The sequence below is a fragment of the Apus apus genome, chromosome 25, assembly GCF_020740795.1.
Source record: "Apus apus isolate bApuApu2 chromosome 25, bApuApu2.pri.cur, whole genome shotgun sequence".
In the NCBI taxonomy this organism is placed as follows: domain Eukaryota; kingdom Metazoa; phylum Chordata; class Aves; order Apodiformes; family Apodidae; genus Apus; species Apus apus.
Window position 1 is genome coordinate 511,794 of NC_067306.1, and position 16,848 is coordinate 528,641.

At 55.8% G+C, this 16,848-nt stretch overlaps 3 protein-coding genes across 3 annotated transcripts; 2 read left to right on the plus strand and 1 right to left on the minus strand.

The window, feature by feature from the left end:
- The first annotated feature begins 412 nt into the window (after positions 1-412).
- Positions 413-12,052, plus strand: RAB5C (RAB5C, member RAS oncogene family). The gene is made up of 6 exons (XM_051640246.1): positions 413-554; positions 7,927-8,171; positions 9,147-9,298; positions 9,594-9,716; positions 10,461-10,554; positions 10,915-12,052. The coding sequence occupies exons 2-6, from the start codon at positions 8,006-8,008 to the stop codon at positions 11,028-11,030; spliced, it is 651 nt and encodes a 216-aa protein (XP_051496206.1). The 5' UTR covers positions 413-554; positions 7,927-8,005; the 3' UTR covers positions 11,031-12,052.
- Positions 12,053-13,919: 1,867 nt separating this feature from the next.
- On the minus strand, positions 13,920-14,753 carry LOC127394364 (heat shock protein 30-like). The gene has a single exon (XM_051640248.1). The coding sequence runs from the start codon at positions 14,648-14,650 to the stop codon at positions 14,066-14,068; it is 585 nt and encodes a 194-aa protein (XP_051496208.1). The 5' UTR covers positions 14,651-14,753; the 3' UTR covers positions 13,920-14,065.
- A 782-nt stretch (positions 14,754-15,535) lies between these two features.
- LOC127394363 (heat shock protein 30C-like) lies at positions 15,536-16,394 on the plus strand. The gene has a single exon (XM_051640247.1). It carries the CDS (start codon positions 15,641-15,643, stop codon positions 16,250-16,252), a length of 612 nt encoding a protein of 203 aa, XP_051496207.1. The 5' UTR covers positions 15,536-15,640; the 3' UTR covers positions 16,253-16,394.
- The last annotated feature ends 454 nt before the right edge of the window (positions 16,395-16,848 follow it).

Below are 16,848 nucleotides of genomic sequence, written 5' to 3' on the forward strand. Positions count from 1 at the left end.
ATTTTATACTCGGGGTCTTTTTTACAACCGCGCTGGGACCCCCCGTGCCCGGGGCTGCGGGACGGGGCTGGCGGCGCTGCCCGGGGCAGGGGGCTCGTCAGGAGGCTCGGGGGGGTCTGCAGGGGGTTCCCCGGTGGGGGCGGGGGAAGCTGCTCCTGCCCGCGCCCTCCGCCCCGACGGGAAATAAAGGATCTATTTTTCCAGCCGCGGCTCCGGGGAGTCCCTGCCCGCGCCTCTCCCGCCCTGCCCCGGGCTCCGCTCGCCGCGCGCCGGGGCCCGTTCCCGGTCCCGCCGGGACTCCCCGGTCCCGGGACTACAACTCCCAGCGCCCCCCGCGGCGGGCGCGCCCAGAGCCGTGCGGTCACGTGACGCGGTGCCCCTGGAGGGGCGGGGCGCGGGGGCGGGGCGGCGGTGATTGGCAGGTGCCGCTGCCTGTGGCCGGCGGGCTGGGAGCGGAAGGGGTGGGCGGATCCGGAAGCGGAACGGGTAAAGGCGGAAGCGAGGGCCGGGGCCTGCGAGACTCACCTGCGGCGGGGGGAGCGGCGCTCCGGGCGGTGAGTGGGGCCGGGGCGGCGGGCGCGGTCGTTCCGCGCCGCCGCAGTCCGCGGGGGCTCCGGTAGGGCGGTGCCCGGCGCGGGTCGGTGCCGAGCCCTGCCCCGGGCGGTGCCTGCCCCGGGGCCCGGCTCCACCGGCCCGCGGAGCCCGCGGCTCTGGGAGAGGCAGCCGGACGGCGCCGCCGCGGGGCTGCGCGCGGGGCGGGAGCCCGGGGCGCCGCTCCGCCGGGCGGGGCGAGGCCGCCGGTGCCGGGTTGGGTGAGCGCGGCCTGCAGCGGGACGGGGGGTTCTCCGGCATAAACCCCCGCGAGCCGGATCCTGCGTGAGGCGGGTCCGCCCGGCGTCCGGGCCAGGCGGGAGAGCGGCACGTCCGTCCTGCCCCGGCAGCCGCGGCCTGGGCAGCGCGGCGGGTCTCGGCACCGGAGGATCCGCAGGGCAGCGGGGACGGTCCCAAGCCCGAGGCGAGTGCCCCGTCCGTGCCGGGCAGCCCCAGCACGGCGCTCCTCCGGCAGTTTTACTTCCGAAGGAGGAAAGGCCTGCTCGGCCCGCTGCTGCTTCCCAGCGCCCGTGTCTCGTGTGGCCATGACTGTGTGGAAGTTGAATGGTTTTTGGGGACTGTGTGGTACCCGAGGGGGGAGCAGTGGTGCAGCTGGTCAGCTGCTGAGGTGGGAACAGAAACTTCAGAAGCCTGGTCAGGTTCTAGACCAGGGAACTGCTGAAGTGGGGGAGGCGACTTTATCCAGTACAAGTAGTTTCTAGTGAAATGGTGACTATTGTGTGCTGCTGCTGGGGACAAACAGCCCCTGTGCCCCCAAAGTGGCCTTGGTGAAGCCAAATATGTGGTGATGCTGCCTCTTGAAGAGCTGCAGGAAAGTTGTGAGGCTTGTCTGGGAGGAGGCCCAGACGGGCCAGGGTGTGAGGCTGGTCCTGGGTTCTCAGCTTAGGGGGTGGACTGTGGTGTGGGGGGATCATGGCCCTGTGGGGGCAGGGGGTGCAGAGATGGGGGTCAGCAACAGGTGGTAGTGCTGACTCCTGTGGTGCTCCAGCTGTGATCCTGTCACTGCTGGAGCCTGTGGCTAGGGGGGCCATGGGGAGCTAGAGGGCTGCCCTGGTGGCTGCAGTGGCTCTGCCAGTGAAGCCCAGTCCAGCCATCAGCCCATCTCTGCTGCCTTTTAGCTCTTGGCTGTTGTGCATGGCTGTCCTGGGTCTGACCTTGGCTGTTTCCAGACACGTAAGGAAATCAGAGGAAGAGAGTGCCTCAAGGTACTATTTTAAGTCTGATGTGGAACAACTTGCATCTACTATTCTTAGTTTTTTGTGTGGTGGTCAACACACATCTGAGCTGCCCTAGGCCTGACACCACCCTGCTCTGCCCTGGGCCAGGACTCCTGAGCCTGCTCTGAGGGCAGGGTTTGGTTCAGACCAAAAAAGGATCATTCTGATTCCTGATGGCTTGACATGCCATGCTGTCTGAGTGAACTGTCCTGGAATATCTCATTAGTATTTGCTGCTGCCTTAACTCTTGAAGTCTTTTACTTTTTTCTTTTTTTTTTTTTTTTTCCCAGCTTAACTAGGTAATAAGGTGAAAGAACTGACTGGAAAGGGTGAAGAATTCAAACTAGTCTGTGTAGGCAGCTACAGGATGACTTTGGCCTCAGTGCACTCTTGGAGTGAGCAGAGCAGGTAAAGCAGGAGCCTGTAAGGCTCAGAAAGGTGACTTTGAGGTTCATGAACTGTGTCTCAGTGCTGAAATCACCTCAGACTACTCTGTCTCAACAGTATGGCTGGGCATTCAACCACTTCCATAGCAAACCCTGCCTCTTGAGTCCTAAGGGCTAATTTAGGTGACATTTGTTTGGTGAGATGAAATGTGCCTTCTGAAGGAGTTACTACAGCAGGAAGGGGAAGGCTGGCTCCATGTGTGGTGTGAATACAGTAAAATAAAGCTATGAACACTGTTGACTTTGGGTCCATTGGCTTTCTGAGTGAAATCAATAATGGGATGGGCAGAGCCTGGAACAAAACTCAGTAACGTGTTCATCCTTTGTGTGCTTGGCCGGACTTAATTGTTGTGATGATGTGTGGAGTTATCTCCATCACAGCACAGCTCTTTGCATCCAGCTCTAGAGCTGCTCCATGCCCTGCTGCTCAGCACCTCTTCCATTCCAACTCCTGACACCTCTGCCTGTGTGGCCAAGAGGTGGTCAGGGCATCTCCCTGGAAAGGGAGGGGTAGGAATGCCAAGTACTTTCAGACACAGGAAATGAAATGGGAAGGCTGCTGATGGAGTGGGTGTAGCCCGAAGTGTTTCAGTCAGCACACTGGAAAGAGGATAGAATGCAGGAACAGTGGAGTCAGCTGTTTGCTTCCCTAGGGGGATGAAGTTTGAAGTCCTCTTGTGCAAGTTGTGTGAAGTTGTCAGAGCAGCACTATGAAAACACTCCACATGGCAGCCAGAAACAACAGCCTTCCTGGAAGTGACAGTAGCAGGGAAGAATAAAGCTTCATCTGAATCCTAAAAGGAGCACTTTCCTCCCCTGGAGCACAGGAATGAAAGGCTGGAGCAGTTCTACATAAACAGATAAGAAAACACTGGTTTTCATATTTGCTTTTATTTAGCAGAGCTCCAGATAAGGAGCTGCTGGAGGCGAGAGATCCTTGTGCAGTCTGGAAAAGATATTATGAAGGTCACTGACTCTTCTGTACTGACAATGGCAATTTTCTGCTTTGCAGTGTTAATGATCTTGTCTTTTTGCTCTCAGAGCAGTCAAGGCCCATGTTGCTGGACCTCTGGTCAAAGCTGAGCTTTTGAGGGCGTGCTGAGCAGTGGGGAGAATCAGGAGCAGGAGTTGGAAAAACCTTGCCTGCAGAATTAAGAACTTGGTGCTCTTGTTCAATTTGCAGGCTGCACTCAGGAGCTGCTGCTCCAGCCTGGCTGTGCCTCCTCCTGTGCAGCAGGACTAAGTTCTTGCAGTATGAAGGATAACAAAAAGTAGGTGAGGCCTCTGAGAGGGGATTGATGTGGGGACAGGGAGCATGGAGGCTTTGCTCCCTACAGCTAGTGAGAAGCTCATGTGAAATGAAGATGATGCAAAACCCTCCCACAACGTCTTGCTGCGGTTCATGCTGCAGGTTCGGTGGCCCTGGTTGGAACACCAGTCCCACTGTTATCCCTGTCACTTTCCTGGTCAAGGGGACCGGGCAGAGGCACCACAGCTCAGCCTGCCCTCACTACCTGTTGCTCTGTTCAGCTGTGGTTAGCTCAAAGAACACTCACTGCAGTTTTAAAAGCAATTAGTCATGCTATTCTGCAGAATTAAAACCCCCACTGGATTAGACATGGAACTTCCTAGTGCTGCCAGTGTGACCAATGTGGTCACAGCTCTTGTTGCTGATACAGTTTGTGTGAGGGTTGAACTGTAGCTCCAAGGTGGCATCAATTAATGTAATCAATGGCTTTTTACCTCAGGAGCCGTTTTCAGGAATTCCTGGTAAATGAGAACCACTTAAAATGAAGAAATCGTTGTGAGGGGATGTGTGTATGTTAAACTGGATAGAAGAAGGCTTGAAGGAGCTTGGTGGGTCCCTTTGGCCCAGGTACTGCACTTCTTGGCTGAGCTATGCAGGCTGTGATCTTTGCTCATCTTCCAAAGAGCTGGATCAGCCCTGTAGGATGCACGAGTGTTCCTGGCTTCATGACAGTCTTGCAGCTGACTTGCCTGCTCCAAGCAGACAAGATCTATCTTGTGAGGTTTAGTCTGAAACTGGGCTGCCTGGGGAGCTGCTGCGTGTCCCCCCCTCCTGCCGGCTCAGCTGCTCGTGGTGTCTGTGCTGGGTAACTGCAGGGTGGTGGCCTTGAAATCTGATGGCAGAACCGTTCTTGAAAAGCTGCTTTGAAAAACAGCCCTTGCTGGGGAGGCCATGGCCATGCAGATGTCAGGGAGCAGATGAGTGTGTGTAACAGCATGAAGAGGAGTCTGCTTCAGATCCTGCTGCACTGGTCCAGGGCTGTAGCTACAACTAGAAGTAATTTAATTTTTTGCCAATGTAAATCTTAATTACCTCTAAATTAAAATGAGGGTGCCCAAGTCTTTGGAAGGTTTGAGCATGAGACTTTACAGAAAAGTTGTGACTTTAACTTACGATAGTGTAACAACTATAGGATGCTTCTGAAGGTGCTCTCTGTGCTGGTTTAGGCCTGTGAATGTACATTCTGGGGCTGTAGCACAGCTCCTGACAGCTGCAGTGGCTTGTTCCCCAGTTTAGAGCTGTTACTGGAGCTCCAGTTTACAGCCGTGCTGATAAGACACTGTTCTTTGTGGGGGGAAGTGCATGTTGCCTGTGGAAAGATGAAGTATTAAAACTGATCAGACTTCACAGGGCTGAGGTCTGTGCTGTTTCCTGGTTCATCTTGTGGGTAATAGCAGGGTCTGAGACTCCTCCCTCTGCAGGGTGCTCCCTGCTGCAGCAAGGCCTGGGGTCTGTCTAGTTAATCACATCAGTGTGTTGGGAGATCAGGCTGCCACTGCACTCTACTGATCTGTGCTGCTGGGGTCTGTTCTGGTGGGTTTCTCCCACACTTGCTGCTGGTGGATGTCAGTTGTCCCCCTGGGTCCCAAGGCCTGGACTGGGTGGGAGAAAAGGATGACTGTTCCCCACACAAGGTCACACAAGTGTCCTGCCAGTGGTGGCAGCTGCCTGTGCAGTGTCAGGTGAAGCAGAACCACTCAGTAACTTCAGGGGTTGTTTTGCCAAGAAATTCATGTAATGCTGTGAGCTATTTAACAAGATAAATACTTCAGTGGGGCTTTTGTCTTGAGTATTCTGATTCTAAGCCAACAAATCCCTAGTGAAACAGTTTCTTGCATAGCTGAGAGCAGAAGCAGTCCTCTTGGGTAACTAGATTCTTCAGGATTGGGTTTCTAAATATTGCCAGCTTCAAGTGGTCCTTGCTACTGGGTGAACACAGGGCAAAAATATCAGGTTCTGTAAGTTCTGACACCTTAATCTGGCAGCTCCCTGTGTTAGGGGGTCTGGTAAAGCAATTATTGTGCAGGGATTAACATGGAGATCTGGTAGTAATTGCCCTGTGGAGACTGGGTTCTTGCAGAGGCTGGTTTGTTTGGAATGAGCTCTTGTGCTGTTCTGGAGCATCCTGACAGCTCTGTGGAGCTGCCTCACTGGGCAGGCTGGGAGTGCAGGAGCAGGACAAATTATTTGGTCTTTTTTAAATGGAAGTGCTGAGCCCTGCAACAAATCTAGGGAAATGGTGATGTGTTGAGAGTAGCATAAACTGCAGGGGTGACTGATGTGGAGCTGTTGGTGGTTGGACAGCATCGGGCACTGCAACTTGTCTTTGATCTCAAAGCAAACAAAAGGTGCCCCCGGAGTTTGCAATAGTTTGCCTGTGTGAGCAGAGCTGCAGCAGCTGGAGGTGAGCAGGGCAGAGCACAGACCTTCATATTGATCTTGTGACACTGAGCTGCTGAGTTTCACTGATTAATTAGTAGGAAGTTAATACTTCTTATTCTTGATTAATGAGTACCCCTATCACAGCCCTCCTTCTTGTGGTCTTGAATCAGGTGGTGAGCTGCAGCCTGGGCTGCTTTCCCTTGTCTGCACGAGATCCCTGCCGTCATTTTGGTCACCCTGCCCCGTGGCTGGAGTGTCCATGTTCTTGTGGGGAGCAGGGAGGGTTGTGTGCCCAATTCACACTGCTGGGGGGTGGTGGGAGGGGAAATGAGCAGCCCCCCTGAGCATCAGAAAGGGACTTGGAGTGCCCTGTGCAGATGTGTGTCCCAAAGCAGGGTCCCTGATCTCCCACAGATCCAGGCTGTGCTGTTCAACTGTCACTGCTGTGCATGGTGGAGTGGAGCTGATAGGAATGTACAGGTCCTCAAAGGTGTTGGCATGAGGAAAAAGTGCCAAACTGACCCCCCTCCGATGGAGGAGAGGTCTCAGTGTCTACAGTCTTGGTAGATGCTCACTTCAATGATTTGATCTAAGTGTCAGCAGAAGTGCTGAGCTGGTCATTCTGATCTCGTTCTCAGCCTCAGACCCTTAGTGAGATGGCTGTGTTTGGGGTCATCAGAACTGCACAGTCTCCACCCAGACATCCCAAGGACCTGGCAGCTGCTCAGGTGCACATGAAGCCATGTAATCCTGCAGCCAGACTTCAGACCATCTTTAGATGGTGATCAGGCTTTTCATAACTGTGTGGTCACAGACGCTCTCCAGGGTGAGCTGCACATTCAGATGTGCTTGCTTAATTCTGTTTGAGTTCATGTAGCACAACCAGATGGCAAAATGAATCCAGATCTCTGAAATATAGGTCACGCTAAGACTTGAGGATGTCAGCAGGCTCATTTCCCTGTTTTGCTCTGGGAATCACCCCTATCATGTTTCAGGAGGTCATAACTCGGAGGCACGATTCACGTGGCTTTTAATGGGCAGGTTGTTGGTCTGAAACAGTGACAGGGCTTTGGTGCTGCTGATAGACTGCAGGGGAGGGATACAAGGTTAAACAAGCAAAACTGCTCCCTTGCAAGCTCTGGTTAGAGCAGAAACTCTAAAAGGTGGGAAGTTTTTTGGGCTGATGGCTGGTGGAGCTGCTGATAGGCCTCTCAAACCTGGTGGTAACCAGGCTGCTCCAGAGCTGCTTTCCCACTGACCAGCAAATGAAGTTGCTGATTTGCTTCCTATTGAGCTTTTTCATCCTGTCAGAACAGTTTGTCCTTCCTCAGGGGAGGAGGTGGGGACAGGCCAGTGTTCCACTGCCAGGACAGTGCTGCTTTGAGGTGTGGTATTTATTGGCTTGGTGTGAGAGCCTCTCTCAGACTGAACAGACAAACCCCTGTAGTCCAAGGGGCTGACATCCATGCCCTTCCTGGAACGGCTTCTATGCAGTGCTCGGACATTTCTGTTGCAGGGACAGGGTGAAGGTGCTGCCTGGTGAGCTCAGGAGGGGAGAAAGGAGCTGAAAGTCAACCTTAGTGACCTCCATGAACCAAGTAGTTGTTCTAACAAACAAAGCTCTAATAACACTGGTTGGTGTGCTGGCTGCTCTTTACTCGCCTCACCCAGGCAAGGTGTGTGTGACACCCACACATGGTGGAAGTGCTGGAGGGCCCACTGGTGGGGAGGAAAGCTTGTGTTACCAATATCCCTTCTCCAAGGGAGCTCAGAGATCTAAGATCCTGCTCAAGACTGACAAGCTGCTGGATAGTGCTGTGGTACATGCAGTTGATAACTTTCCACCATGGGAAGGAGTCCCCTCCTGCGTGTGCTGATGGTGGCTGCAGATCAAACCCACCCTCTAGAACTGGTACAGCTGGTCCATGAGTATGTCACTAACTCTGACCTCCTCTTCCAGTTGCAACCTGCCTCCAGGTGGATCCCAGAGCAGAACCTGCAGCATCCTTAACTCTTGGCACTCCTGCACTTAGGCCACAATGGCAGGTCGAGGTGGAGCTGCTCGACCGAATGGACCAGCTGCTGGGAACAAAATCTGCCAGTTCAAACTTGTCCTGTTGGGAGAGTCGGCAGTGGGGAAGTCCAGCCTGGTCCTGCGCTTCGTGAAGGGGCAGTTCCACGAGTACCAGGAGAGCACGATCGGGGGTGAGTTCTGGCTCCAGGTGCCTGTGGCTGGGAGATACTGGCCTCACCAATGTGGTTTGGGGTGTTAGAAGCATTAATGGCTGTTTCAAGCCAGTCTGGGGCTTTTTTTGCTATAAATAGCCAAGCAGCTAATGCTTTAACTCTTGGTTTACAACTTGTTTGTTGGTGTGAAGATCAGCGCAGCAGAGGACACTGCTATGGCAACGGTGCGCGCTGCCTCCAAGGCGGCTGCACTTGCAGCTCTTGAATGCCTGCTGCTAATTAGAACCAAGGCCTTCAGCTGGGTTTATAGTCCTTAATTATCTTTTCAGACCATGACCTGGGATTTTGAGGCTGTTTCTAGCCTGACACTGTTAACTACTTCCACAGCTCTTTTAGTTCTTTAGCTTGAAATCATTAGTACAGTGTCACCAATCAAGCCTGGTCTCTGGGCACTAATTTTTGTCCCTATAGAGACCCATGCAGGGGGTAGGGGCTGCTGTAAGTGCAGTGAATGGGCAAGCAGAGATTGGATGGGGGCACTCAGCTCTTTGTCTTCAGTCTGTGCCCAAGGCTGGGCCTTTACCGTGGTTGTAACTCGTGGTATGGCACTGCCTGGGATGCCCAGATGCTGCCCCAGGGGTGCAGTGGCAGCAGGCTGACTGCTGTGCTTGGGCACCCAGGTGCTCTCCAGACCTCATTCTGGTGCTTGCATCTGTTCCTGTGACCTGGCGACAGGAGTGACAGCACTGCTGCCGTGGGAGTTGTCCTCTGCCCAAGCTCTCAGGGCCACCTCCATGTTGGCTGCTTGGTGGGTCTTGGGTCCCTGTGTGCAAGGAGCTTGATAGAGCAGAGCTGCAGCTTCCACAAGGGGCTCTGCACTGCCCTCAGCCTGGGGCCTCTGCTCCCCCCGTGCATCAGCAGAGCTGTGCCCAGCTCAGGGGTGGTGCTGCAGGGCTCTGCAGCATGTGGGCAAACACACACCTTCTCTTCCAGCTGCCTTCCTCACACAGACAGTCTGCCTGGACGACACGACAGTGAAGTTTGAGATCTGGGACACAGCGGGGCAGGAGCGGTACCACAGCCTGGCCCCCATGTACTACCGGGGGGCTCAGGCAGCCATCGTTGTCTATGACATCACCAACACAGTGAGTGGGGGGCTGCTAGGCTGGGGGGGGCTGGCAACTGGTGCTTCTCAGGTCCTTGGGAGAGTGTCTGAGTTCAAGGCCTTGCAGGTGCCTGCCTGCAGGTACTGAGTTTCTTAGCCTGCTGGTGGCCTCTTCCTCAGCCCTGACCAAGGCTGTCTAAGCTGATAAGGGATCCTGCTACAAAGTGCTGTAGAGGCAGAATGCTTCTGACAGGAAAGACTTGTTCTAATCATATCTTCACTATGGATTAGTAAGAGACTGCTCTTCCTGACTGCTGCCTCCTGTTTGCTTCCAGGACACATTTGTACGAGCCAAGAACTGGGTGAAAGAGTTGCAGAGGCAGGCTAGCCCCAATATTGTAATTGCACTAGCAGGAAACAAGGCAGACCTTGCTACCAAGAGAGCTGTGGACTTCCAGGTGAGTGGGAATCCAGATCAGCTGTTACCTGAGCAAGTCATGAAAGTGGCTTTTTGCTTAAGTGGGGAGATGGTGGCTATGTGCAAAATGCTTTGAGGGAGAGGGGAGGTCAGGATTTATGCTGCTGAGGACCCTGGGGTGCCCCTCAAAGGGAGCTGCAGCCTGCCTTCCCATGCACTCCTTGCACAGCACTTGTAGCTCGTGTTGGTAACAATTATGACAAATGTGGAGAATAAGGCCCAGGGAGCACAAGCATCTGTCAGGTCTCTTCCGCTGCCTGACTCACTGGGGGCTGTCCAGCAGGGAATGAAACAGCATCTCTTAGATAGCAGACAGGTGAAGAATCGTTCCTAGCTTGTTCTCTGCTCTTCACAGCCCTTAACTTGTCAAAGGCAGACGTTCAAGGAGCAGCTCTTATCTCAGCCCTCTGCTCAGGGCTGTTTGTGCTGCATTTACAGTGTGTATTGCTCTCCCAGCTCACCAGAGTGCAAGGTGTTGGGCTGCTCAGGACGTGCTGTGTCTGCTCTTGGTTCACAGACATTCTGTGCTGCTGTCCCCAGCTGGGCCACCAGCCCCCTGGGGCTCTCAGTGGTGAATGTTTCCCAGCTGTCCTGGCCAGGCAGGGTTGAGGGGCTGGGGGTGGGATGGGGCTTCTCCCATGTTGTCATCAGGGGAAGTGCGTGCAGGCTGCTGGGGCCTCCCTGTGGTGGGATGCCTTTGCCACTCTGATGTGATTGTTTGTAGGATGCACAAACGTATGCAGATGACAACAGCTTGCTGTTCATGGAGACATCAGCAAAGACAGCGATGAATGTGAATGAAATCTTCATGGCAATAGGTGAGAGCCTGTGTGCACACAGGGGTGGTTGGAGGAGCTCCAGCAGCAGCTTGTGGGAGCTCCTCTCTCAGCAGGGGCTGGAGCAGTGACCACCCTGCTCCTGCAGCCAGTCCCTGAGCATTGAGAGCCTTTGCCTTGCAAAGCCTATTCCTTCTCTCTCTTTATCTGGGGTGGTGAGTAAGGAAGGAGCAGGACTGGTGACAGGCAGAACTAGGAGTGGGTTTGTTGGTTGTGCTTGTGCTGCTGCTGTTTCTGATCCCAAACAGCTCCAGAGGGGAGGGCTTGGGCCCTGGAGCAGGGCTGAGCTGGGGGTGAGGCTGCCCTCTGCAAAGGGACCACTAACATCTTATTCCTTTCCAGCCAAGAAACTGCCAAAAAACGAACCCCAGAACGCTCCGGGTGGCCCAGGCAGGAATCGGGTGGTTGACCTTCAGGAGAGCAGTCAGCCCAGCAGGAGCCAGTGCTGCAGCAATTGAGCTGAGCTGCCCTCGGAGCCCAGACTGGAATCACGTAACGATCGCACTTACCATAGAGCGGCTGCTGCCGGTGGCTGCTGTGATTTCTCCATCCCTTTCTGATCATAGGCTGGAGGGAGTTCTTCCACCTGCACCTTTCTGTACAAATACTAATTCAATTCTAAGTCTTAAGTCACTTTTTTAATATATGAACTTCTGCTCTTCCCTCTTCCTGGTGGTGGTGGATGCACGGCCTGGTGCCTGCCCAGCCAGCTCGCCCTGCCCGGGGGCAGCAGTGCCGGGTCCCTCAGTACTGTAGTTCACTATTGGAAACAAAGGGATCTCAAGACTAGAACCGTGTCTAACCTTACCAATATGTAAAACCTAAGGCTCATACCTAGAACAACCACTAAACTGTAGCATTATGGTGACAAACTCTGGCTTTTCGGCCACTTATTGACCAAATCAATTATGAGTATTCTGGGGTGGGGCAGAGGGAAGCAAAACTGGTTTCTTCTGTATTTTGTATTGTATGTTTCTCCATGTAACCAATCAGTATCTTGTCAATATAGTACATACAACTAGCTGCCTGTTGTCTTCATTTGTGTTGGACTCTAGCATGCCAACTCTTTTTTTTTTTATTTTCTATCTCCAGTTCTGTCGTAATGCACTAATCCTGTTGCAACTTTTGCAAAAATCTTGTATAGAAAATTGTCCTTTTTTTGATGGTTGTGATGCCACTAATGTTGTTAACCCTACTCTAGTGTGAATACACATGGTTTACTGATGTACAGAGGTGGGTTGGGGGAAACCTCAGATAACTTGTCAGTGGAAACAATATGTATTGCAAAAGCCTGTAATTCCACAGTGTGAAGGGAGGTATTAAAATGGCTTCTGTTGCCAGACTCTAACTGATGTTGGCTGCTGCCTAGTGCCTAATGCAATGTCTTATGCATACTGGTATTTAAGAGGAACTGTCAACTTAGTCTTCATCACAAACTTCAGTTTTGTGTGATTAAAAAAAAATAATTTTTATAAACCTATCCTAATCAACAATGTTCATGTTTCTTAATCAGCTCAAACCAGAAGGGGAGTGAACCAGAACATACCAGTTGTGCTGGAAGGCTGCTCATGGTTTGTCCAGGCCCTGGTGGGGCTCTAGGGCTGTGGCCTTCCTCCCCTGGGCAGGAGGAAGAGCTGTTCCCCCTCGCTGAGCTCGGGCTGTGCTGCTGTTCCTGCAGCAGCTGGATCCCTCCAGAGGCAGGAGCTGCATGGGGGGTGAGCTGGTGGTGTGCAGCAGCAGTGTGTGAGGAAGCTGGAAACAAATAGTGGGAATTACTCATTGTGTAATAGCTGTAGGGAGGCTGCAGGGCAAGTTGGGAAGGGGGAGCAGTGTGCAGGGGAGCTCAGCTTCATGGCTGGGCAGGCCTGGGAATGCTGTGCTCGAGGGTTGATGAACAGTGCCTGGAGGCTGTTGGCTGTGAAAAATGCTGCTCTCTTGTCACTGCTGCATGGACCTGGAGATCCTTACACCCACGGGTGAGACCTGGAGTCAGCATGGAGAACAGAGCATCCCCTTGCAGCTCTATCCCCACCCTTGTGCTGCTGGGCCAGCACTAGAGCCTGAAGACTGATGTGCTGGCGCCTGGAGCTGCTGCCTCTCCCCGGCTGTGGCTGCTGGAGTTCCCTGGAAGTCACAGCCCCACTCAGGTGTGACTGTCCCTGGGCTGGGCTCGTGGCTGTCCTGCAGCATGGGGGCTCTAAAGATCTGCTGGGTACCTGCAGCTGAAGTTGTCCGAACAGCCTTGGCTCATGGGCTTCATCCAAGGGCTTGGTGCCTTTTGCTCATGCTGAATTTCCTTAACCTAGAAGCAGGAAGGCTCTGGAGCAACACACTTAACAGTCCCTGATGTCTGACTGAGCATGGTCTGCCTGCAGTGTGTGGGCTTTGCTCTCCCGTGTTTCCATCCCCTGCAAGGGGGCCTGGCTTCTCCTCTGCCAGAGGAGCTTCCAGTGTGGTTTGAACTGGTGCTGCTGGTTTCTGCAGGCAAGAGAAGGACCTATTGGAGGAGAATTTCCCCCAATCCCAGCTCTGAACGACCTTGTGTGCACAAGGTGAGGTGGTGTTGCCATCTGCTGGCTTCTTGTACTTGGTTTCTGGTTGACTGGGCTTAATTCCTGGCTCTGTCCAGGATTCTGGGTCTCCGCTTCAGTGAATGAGCCTGTGATAAGGGGTGTCTTGCTGCTGCTGGAGCATCTGCTGTTCAGCTGCAGGGACTCAGTGTCAGGGCTGGGGGTTTGTCCCTGGCTGTGGGGGTGTGTGGCAGTGTCCTGCAGAGCTGAACACCCTTGCTGGCAGGGAAGGGCTGTCCAGGCTTGGAGCAGCTTCAGCACAAACAGGCATGTCTGCTGCCTGCCTGGACCTGAGCAGGGTGTTCATGGTGGTTACACATAGTGCCTGGGGATGGGCCTCCCCCATCCCTGCTGTGGGATCTTGGAGGTGCCTCCAGCACCCCCTTCCCAGGCTGTGTGGGAGAAAAAAGTGTGGCTACAACAGAGCACTTTATTCCCAGCTGGGCCCTCCAGCACTATTGCCTTCCCACCCAGTGGGGCTGAGGACCTTGTGTGGATGCTGGACAGCAGGGTGAGGAGCAAGGCAGCTCCTGGGAGCAGTAGTGCAGGTGAGTAGAACTTGGGACCTCCTTACCTTCCCCCACCCTGAACAACACCCTGCTTGCAGATGCCTTCTCTCCCCTCCCTCTGGGTCTGTGTTGGCTCCATGTTGTGCTGCCCTGAGGCACCAAGAGAGGTTCTTCCCTCTCTGTGCATCCAGCTCCTCTGGCATCAGGAGCTGGGATCAGGGCCCAGCCCTCCTCATCAATCAACACGAAGACAGAACAAGCAGGTTCTATGCAAAAGTATTTTTATTGGATACAAAACCATTCCAGTATAGCAAAAAAATTGACACAATTGCTGATGGAGCTTGTCTGGGCCAAAACCCAAGACTTGCAGCTGGTCTCCTCCGGTCCTGCCGTGGGCCATCGGTTCCCCTCCCATTACACCTGGGCCTTGGTGGTGGCTCCATTCTCGGAGGCTGGTCCAGGCTGTGGGGCTGCAGGGCTGACCTGGATGGGGACGTTCCTCTCCGGGGCGGCGGGCAGGGCCAGCCGGGGGGCCTCGATGCGGAGCTGCCCCTCCTTGGACAGGGAGCAGGTCAGCGCCTCGGCGTCCACCTCCTCGGGCACATCCCACTCCCGCTTCAACACCTCGTACTTGTAGGAGAAGGAGCCCTTCTCATCGACATTCTGCGTCTCCTTCTGCCCCACCAGCACCACCTTCCTGCCCACCACCTTCACCGACAGCTGCTCCGGAGCAAAGTTCTTGACGTCCTGGCAGATGGAGAAGCCCTCACCAGAGCTGGGGGCCAGGGAGGTGCTGGAGCTCGGGGCTCGCTCCATGGCAGAGGCTACTTGGCTGCTCAAGAGCTGCTCGAAGCTGCTCATGAACTCCCGAGCCTTTTCCATCTCCTGCTGCAGCTCGGTGAAGATGGTCTCTGCGTGTGGCCAGAGGGTCCTCACTGTGCCCAGCCGGGTGGCCAGAGAGCTGGAGGCGAATGGTGCGAGGTGCATCCGGCAAAGCATTGTTGGTGCTGCTTCTGGTGCTGCTGCTTCGGCTGCTCTCAGCTGTCTCTTTCCAGAGGTCTCTGAGCGCTCTGCCCCGGTGCTGCCGCCCGCGGCTTTTATAGCCCTTCCCGGGGAGGCGGGGCCTCATCCCGCACATCACGTCATCTCCCAGAGAAGAGCTCAGCTCTTTCCAGCCCGTTCCAGCTCATTCTTGTTACTCATCCACGAGGTGAGGCGGGATGACGTCGTGCCTGACATACCTTCACTCTTAGTCTTGCAGCTCTGCTCCCCTGGCTTATAATTAGCAGCATCACCTCAGCCTCCCAACAGGTGCCAAAAATCTGCTGCTGTTCTTCCCAGGCAGGGAGCAGGCCTCTTCCATCCAGCTCTTCTCTGCCTCCACCCCTTGCCTGTGGCTCGTTCCCCCCTCCATGTGCAGGCAGGAGACTCCCTTTGCACCGCATCCCATTTGCAAGACATTGTTTCCCAGGTGGGACACAAACCCTTGGTGAGACCAGCAGCCACCTGAGGGTGCACAGGGGAGGTGCTGAGGGGCTGGAGCAGGTCATTGTGCTGGGAAGCAGAGGGCTCGGGGGCTGAGAAAGTGCGGGAAGCATCTGGCAGCGGCTGACGTTACTTTATGGGTGGGCTTGTCCCCCTGCTGGCTGAAATGACGCTCCCGGCACGGCATGACCTGCGAGCAGGCTTTGCTCTCCCGCGGGCGATGCTGCATCACGGTGGCTCGGCAGAAACCCGAGAGCTCCGGCCGTGACTGCGGGTCCCTATTTGCGGTGTGTGACTCGTCCCCAAAAGCAGGCGCTGCTATTTTGGCTGGTAGATAATCAGCCTCTCAAAAATAGGCGAGGGCTCCAGGAGGGTGCGTGGGGAGAGAGTGTTCTAGAAGGGGCACACCCCTGGGCAGGGGAGGATAAAACCCGCTGCTGCCCGGCCCCGGCCAGCACCGAGCGGAGCAGCAGCTCGCAGCGGGAGCGTATACAAGGGGCAGAGATGTTTGGCCACCTGCACTTCATGCCACCCATGTCCAGCTCGCTGTTCCCGTGGCTGGGACCCGTCCGCACCCTCTGGCCGCATCCAGGCACCATCTTCGCCGAGCTGGAGCGAGAGCTGCGGCTGGAGATGGAGCGGGCACGGGAGTTCATGAGCAGCTTCGAGCAGTTCCTGAGCAGTGGGAGCAGCACCGGCCGGCTCGGCATCACCTCGAATGCCCGAGCCCCGAGCTCCAGCGCAGCCCTGACCGCGGGCCCCGGGGAGGGCTTCTCCGTCTGCCAGGACGTGAAGGACTTTGCTCCGGAGCAGCTGTCCGTGAAGGTGGTGGGCAGGAAGGTGGTGCTGGTGGGGCAGAAGGAGACGCAGAGCACGGACGAGAAGGGCTCCTTCTCCTACAAGTACGAGGTGTTGAAGCGGGAGTGGGATGTGCCCGAGGAGGTGGACGCCGAGGCGCTGACCTGCTCCCTGTCCAAGGAGGGGCAGCTCCGCATCGAGGCCCCCCGGCTGGCCCTGCCCGCCGCCCCGGAGAGGAACGTCCCCATTCAGATGGGACCGGCGGTGGCTCAGGAGACAACCAGCGCCGAGGACGGAGCCGAGCGGGCCAAGGCGTGACGGGGAGCAGAGCGGGGCCGGGCTGAGCCCGGCGGCGGGGGCAGAATGGGACTGCACCGAGGACCGCGCACCGGCCCGGCGGGGGCGTCTCTATCCAAACCATGTCGCTTTTTTGATATGTAATAAATATTCCTGACTTTTATTTGTGCGGCTCCTATGTTCGCTGGCCCGGCGCCTTGCAGCGCCCCGAGCTGTACCCGCGCAGCGGCACCGGCCCGTCCCTGGCTCCTCTCCCCAGACCCTGGCGGAGGAGGTTGGTTTGGGGGGGCTCCAGTATATGTACCGTGCGGAGCTTCCCTGGGCGGTCCTGAGCATCCCCGGGGGCAGTTCTGGGGCCCACGGCCCCCTCCCCGGGGGTGCTGGGGCACTCCTGCCGGTACCGCTCGGCAAAGCGCCCGCCCGACGTCCCAGCCCCCCCCGGGCGGGGCGCCCCCCCTCGCCATTGCTGGCCCCACCTCCTGCAAGCCACGCCCCCTCAGCCGCCGAATGGGCGGGGCACGGCGGCTTGGCCACGCCCCCCGAGTTCCCCTAGGCTCGGGCTGGGAAGGGGGCGTGGCCTCGCCCCGTGCTTGGCGAGGTGGGCGTGGCCACGCCCC

Coding starts and splice junctions, on each gene's coding strand:
- RAB5C (XM_051640246.1), top strand. CDS start 8,006: ATGGCAGGTCGAGGTGGAGCTGCTCGACCGAATGGACCAGCTGCTGGG. Junction 8,172..9,146: donor CCAGGAGAGCACGATCGGGG/GTGAGTTCTGGC, acceptor CTTCTCTTCCAG/CTGCCTTCCTCACACAGACA. Junction 9,717..10,460: donor AGAGAGCTGTGGACTTCCAG/GTGAGTGGGAAT, acceptor GATTGTTTGTAG/GATGCACAAACGTATGCAGA.
- LOC127394364 (XM_051640248.1), bottom strand. CDS start 14,650: ATGCTTTGCCGGATGCACCTCGCACCATTCGCCTCCAGCTCTCTGGCC.
- LOC127394363 (XM_051640247.1), top strand. CDS start 15,641: ATGTTTGGCCACCTGCACTTCATGCCACCCATGTCCAGCTCGCTGTTC.